The sequence below is a fragment of the Lactuca sativa genome, chromosome 5, assembly GCF_002870075.4.
Source record: "Lactuca sativa cultivar Salinas chromosome 5, Lsat_Salinas_v11, whole genome shotgun sequence".
Lineage (NCBI taxonomy): Eukaryota > Viridiplantae > Streptophyta > Magnoliopsida > Asterales > Asteraceae > Lactuca > Lactuca sativa.
In genome coordinates, this window is record NC_056627.2 from 289,922,426 (window position 1) to 289,928,966 (window position 6,541).

A 6,541-nucleotide genomic window follows, 5' to 3' on the forward strand; every position below is an offset into this window, starting at 1 on the left:
TTAGTATTTCTACTACATATTTCAAGGTGCAACTTTAACCCGGAACTAGATAGGAAAAAATAAATAAATTGAAAAGACATTATAATTAAAAGGGTGAGATGAGAGCTAATTCTCTCAAACTTATTTTTTGTTTTGACAAGATACATTTATACCTACCTATAAGGCTGGAGGGTGTGATGCCACCGAAACCGCACTCCTTCTCCCGTCACATAAGCGCTATGTCATTTTTTATCACTCAAGTGTGGTTTCTTGCCACACCAAGTGAGTGGTGCCACACTTTTAATTTTTTTTTTGTTAACTATTTTAATTTAATAAAACTTATTTTTTTAATAAACAAAAAACATAATTTTAAAAAAATAACATTTCATTAATTAGAAATACAAATATTGTACATTACTTAATTTAAAAAAAAAAAAAAACCTAAAAATTTAACAAAGTAGAAACATAAAACCTACAACTTAAAAAAAAACACACACACACGAAACGATTAAAAACTTGAAAAAAAACTAGAAAATAGCCACGATTGATGTAACGGTTTTTCACTTCCTCCTTCATCGCCAAAACCACTTCAAGCTCGGCCCCAGTCATATTCGACGTGTCCATCGCTAGTATTCGCATGTCGCTCTCCCTTTGTTTCCGAAGCTCTCTTTCAGAAGCAATTTTCAAAATCTTGTTCATTCTGTCTTTTATACCCTTCATGTCGGATCCCATTTCTTTCAAATCATCTGAATTCGACGCTTTGCCTTTGCCTTTGCTTTTTGATTTGTCTCTTCCCAATGGTCGGAAAGGTGATGAAACTGAAACAGGTTCATCTTCGTTCAGATCAACTTGAATACGAGCATCTGATGTAGTGTCGTCGGACTCAGATGTTCTGCTGCGTTTTGACCCACTGTCGATATGCTCGTCAGATGTTTTGCTACTCAGCCATTTCCTGTTATCTTTCAAAAAATTCTAAATTTCAAGAAACTTGAAAGCCTTCAGATTTTCTTTTTGATACACTTTCAACGCTTTCTTCAAAATCACTTCATCGCTTTCTCTACTTTTCCATTGACGTTTCATGTTGTTCCACAAGTCATTAAACAACATGACTTCTTTGTTCATCTTCCCCCATTTGGAGCACACTTGATGTTTTGAACGGTATTCTCCACGGTTCATTCCTTTATGGAACCTGTGTAAAACGCGAATCCAAAAGCGGTCATGCTTTTGGTCTTTTCCAACCGTCGCATCTTCTGAAATATCGATCCAAGATTCTGCCAACACTAACGCTTCCAAAGGTTCCCAACATCTAGCCTCCGCCTTCTCTTTTCTTTTAGTTGCTGCTCGAGTGGGCTGAGTCTCTGTAATGAATTCCGGTTCAGTATGAGAAACGACCGTTTCTAGTTGTGTTTGTGTTTGTTGAACAAACTCGGGTTGAGATAAAAAATCAAATGGATTAAAATCCGGGTCGGGTTGTGGTAGGGGTGGTGTTTGTGGCTGTGGTTGCGCTGGTCGTTATGGAAAATACGGAATCATACCGCCGTAGTGGTAATACGGAGGTGAGAAAATCGGTTTATCAAATGAAGGTAGTGGGGTGTTGGTATTTCTGATTGGTGTTTTTTCTTTGCTGGGTCGTTTGGAAGATGACATTTTTCAAAAAAAAAAATAGAGAAAAGGAGTAGAGATATGATAAAAAATTGTGTAAAAATATTGTGTAGAATGGTAAAAAGTTGTGTAAAAATATTGTGTGTATGTGTGTGTAGTAAAGTTTAAAAAAAAAATAAAAAATTAACCATTACAGACCATTCGACGGTCAAAAAGTCAGTCAACACCGAAGGATCAATCAGAATTCGTGGTATTCCCTAGCCGTACTACGGCCAAGACCGCACTAGATCGCGGTCTGGGGGCGGTGTTCCAGGTCCATGTGGCACAAAGTGCGGTCTCGGACCGCACCCATACCGTGTAGCCTAAATGATAATCGAGATTCCCAAATCTCGAGGCATGGCCCAAAATCAGTGATAAATGCCTGTTTTTCAAGAGGGGTGGTTGTGGGCCTCCTAAAAGGTTCCAAATGAATTTAATTAAATAAGGCTGCTTGGTATGGGTGCGGTCTAGGACCGCGGTTCAAGCCACGTCAACCGAAAACACCGCCCCCAGGCCGCGGTCTGGTGCGGTCTTGGCCGCACTACGGCTAGAAAATACCGCGCGCTGTGATTGGTCCTTGGGTTTTGACTGCTTTTTGACCGTTGAATCGGTCTTTGTGGTATTAATTTTTTTTTTTGAACTTTACTCCCCCCCATATATATATATATATATATATATATATATATATATATATATATATATATATTACCATTTTACACAACCTTTAATCATATCTCTACTAATTTTCTCTATTTTTTTTTTGAAAAATGTCATCTTCCAAACGACCCAGCAAAGAAAAAACACCAGTTAGAAACACAACACCCCAATATCTTCATTCGATCAACCGATTTTCTCACCTCCGTATTACTACTACGACGGTATGTTTCCGTATTTTCCATAACGACCAGCGCAACCACTACCACAAACACCACCACTACCACAACCCGACCCTGATTTTAATCCATTTGATTTTTTGTCTTAACCCGAGTTTGTTCAACAAACACAAACACAACTAGAAATGGTCGTTTCTGATTCTGAACCGGAATTCGTTACAGAAACTCAGCCCACTCGAGCAGCAACTAAAAGAAAAGAGAATGCAGAGGCTAGATGTTGGGAACCTTTGGAAGCGTTAGTGTTGGCATAATCTTGGATCGATATTTCAGAAGATGCGACGGTTGGAAAAGACCAAAAGCATGACCGTTTTTGGATTCGCGTTTTACACAGGTTCCATAAAGGAATGAGCTGTGGAGAATACCGTTCAAAATATCAAGTGTACTCCAAATGAGGGAAGATGAACAAGGAAGTCATGTTGTTTAATGACTTGTGGAACAACATGAAACGTCAATGGAAAAGTAGAGAAAGCGATGAAGTGATTTTGAAGAAAGCGTTGAAAGTGTATCAAAAGGAAAATCTGAAGGCTTTCAAGTTTCTTGAAGTTTGAAATTTTTTGAAAGATAACAGGAAATGACTAAGTACCAAAACATCAGACGAGCATATCGATACTGAGTCAAAACGCAACAGAACATCTGAGTCCGACCACACTACATCAGATGCTCGTATTCAATTTGATCTGAACGAAGATGAACCTGTTGCAGTTTCACCACCTTCCCGACCAATGGGAAGAGACAAATCAAAAAGCAAAGGCAAAGACAAAGCGTCGGATTCAGATGATTTGAAAGAAATACCCGACATGAAGGGTATAAAAGACAGAATGGACAAGATTTTGCAAATTGCTTCTGAAAGAGAGCTTCGGAAACAAAAGGATAGCGACATGCGAATACTAGCGACGGGCACGTCGAATATGACCGGGGCCGAGCTTGAAGTGGTTTTGGCGATGAAGAAGGAAGTGAAAAAACGTTACGTCAATCGTGGCTAATTTCAAGTTTTTTTTCAAGTTTTTAATCGTTTGGTGGTAGAAAATGACAGAGCGATTATGTGGCGGAGGAGGGAGTGCGGTTTCTGTGACACCACTCCCTCGAGCCTAATACCTTTATGATTTTCTAACGGTGACACCACTCCCTCGAGCCTAATACCTTTATGATTTTCTAACTATCAAATATCTTTTTATTTTTTTTTCACAATCCTACACATTTAAGATTATAATAATTATTATATTAATAAAATTAATAAATTTTTATTATACGTATCTTCATCTAAAAAGGGTAAACCGACGAGTAGCAAAAAAAAAAAAAAAGATATTTAATTTCTCTAAATAATTTGCTATGACAATTAAGGTCAATGACCAGTTGTAGCATGTCCGACTATATATATATATATATATATATATATATATATATATATATATATATATATATATATATATATATATATATATATATATATATATATATATATATTGAGAACCATAAAAAATTAAGAACCCTAAGAACCCACATTTAATAAGTAATATGTATTGTCAATATTACTAACTATGTTAAAATCTTAATTTTTGTATGTTTGTTAAGAAAATGGCAAAATTGTATTTTTTGTAGTCTAATATTTTTATTCATACAATTATTCTATATTTTTAACCCAAAAATTATGTAAATTGCAAATTTATATAGTCCATTTACAGTGTAATAGACAAAATTTACAACTTAATAAAATCTATTTTACACTAATTCACAAATTTAAGGAAGTCAAACTCAAACTCAACAACCACCACCACTAGCACACGCTGCCACCAACCACTCTATGCCAACATTGCAACCATCTTTTCTTGAAAATCAGATCTGCATATAAAGTCATGCAATGAGAGGGTAAATACTACATTCATAATTTAATAAACCTATTAATTCACTCATATTGAATTTAATACAAAACAATTAAAAAAACTAATGCATTCTTACGTAGTTATACAACACAAAAAATAAATATATTCGAGCATTAATACCGAAGTTCATTCATAAATCATTTATATTTTAATACAAAGTTTATAAAAAAATCACAGTAAGTTGCAGTCAGCTCACAAGTTAATATAATCAATTATTGTTTAATACATAATATTCAGAGCTTAATATATTAAATTAACAATTTAATACAGTGAAATGTCATATTCTTAAATTAAAACTTACATTTACACTTCCAGATATCAGTTCACAAGTTAATATAATCAATTACCGTTTAATAAAAAAACCACTGCTTTATATATTAAATTAACAATTTAATACAATGAAATGTCAGATTCTTAACTTAAAACTTACATTTATACATTCAGATATGAAGGTTAGTGTTTTTTTTCAAAGTTAAATTTACACAATATTCTAAATTTAAGTTTTTGTATAATCTATTTAAATTTAGAAAAAAAAAACATATATGTGTATAATGATTATTTTTTCTCATATTTCAGAAGCAAACACAAAATTCATAACAAACTCGCAGCATAGTACAATAAATTCACGACTTAATATAGTCAATTTATAGTTTAATACGTAAAATTATTTATTCACATCAATATTATCAACTTAAAAATTACATTTATACCTTCATATATGCAGACATTTCTACATATTAAATTGTGAATTTATTATATTAAGTTGTGAATAAAGTTTACAACTTAATACACAAAAATCACATTTTAATACAATATATTTATAGCTCATTTACAAGTATAATCTCATATGTTGTTGTATTAAGCAAATCATTCACGGTTTAATACATACATAAATTATCTCATATTTCAGAACCAAACATCAAAAGAAAAATATATACAATTTAGTGAATAAAAAAAATTAGATCTAGATATAAAAAAATCAGAATTCATAGTTTAATTCAATATTTAAGACATTAATTCACAACTTAATTCAATATTCCAGACACTAATCCACAATTTAGTGAATAAACAAATATATAATCACAGTTTAATAACTTATATATTCACAAATTAATATATAAAAAACACATATTCACATCTTAATAACTTACCGAATTTCGTTGAAGCATTTCATCAAACACATTATGTTCACCATATACGGCATATCCATAATCACCATAAAACATAAGATCTGAACAAATATACAAAGAGACATTATATTAACAATTTATTCATTGTTTAACTCTAAAAAAACTTCACTGGTAACATTCACAACTAAATTTACAACGTAATAACTGTTGGTGATTTTAGTGTCACCATGTCATTTTAAGTAACTGGAACTAACATATGAGCTAAGGGAGTTTCATGATTTGTACTCTAATACATGTACGAGTTTGTGCGGAGTGCACGCATGTATAAGATCGAGTCAGAAGCCGGTTCGAGGACTGGTCGGGGGTCCGGGGGCAGCGCCCCCTGGTCCGCGGTTTCCAAAGGGGCAGCGCCCCTAGCGGGGTCCAAGGGGCAGAGCCTCTGGCTAGGTTTGGGGCAGCGCCCCAAAACCTCACCAAATTTTGCATGTGGGAACATAATGGAAAATTCAATTTCTTGAGGGTGATTATGGTAAAACTAACGAAACTCGTTAGTTTTTGGTAACCCTAATCCGGATTAATATTACTTGCTTCCTAAGAAAGTAATGGCGGCCCAACCCTAATCGTGTTTAGTATATAAACAACTCTTCCTTTCCAGAAGAGGGATGTTTTTTAGCTCTCGTTTTTAATCACACATTCACAGAACCTTTTAGCATAATAGCTTACGTTTTCTGTGCCTAGATACGTAGGTGTCCGCTTGGATTATCCTAGGCTGAATTTCTTGTAACTCAGGCATAGGGTAGAAATATCAGTTCGGAAAGTGATATCACGATCCAAGCTGGTATCCAGATCTCCACCGCAAACCCTAATTTTCCCAACAATAACTTATCTAATTTCATTGAGGAATTTCATCAAGCACCTTGTGTGTATATTTTTTTGCAGAATTTTTTTATGTAAACACCATCACCAGATACAGATACACCAAACATATATGTGTATAATGATTCTTTCTTCTCATATT

General features: G+C 34.0%; 1 protein-coding gene across 1 annotated transcript; it reads right to left on the bottom strand.

The window, feature by feature from the left end:
• Positions 1–402: 402 nt before the first annotated feature.
• On the bottom strand, positions 403–1,626 carry LOC111910070 (uncharacterized). The gene is made up of 4 exons (XM_023905862.2): positions 1,515–1,626; positions 998–1,337; positions 508–931; positions 403–420 (listed from the first exon to the last, which is right to left on the bottom strand). Exons 1-4 carry the CDS (start codon positions 1,624–1,626, stop codon positions 403–405), a joined length of 894 nt encoding a protein of 297 aa, XP_023761630.2.
• Positions 1,627–6,541: the final 4,915 nt, after the last annotated feature.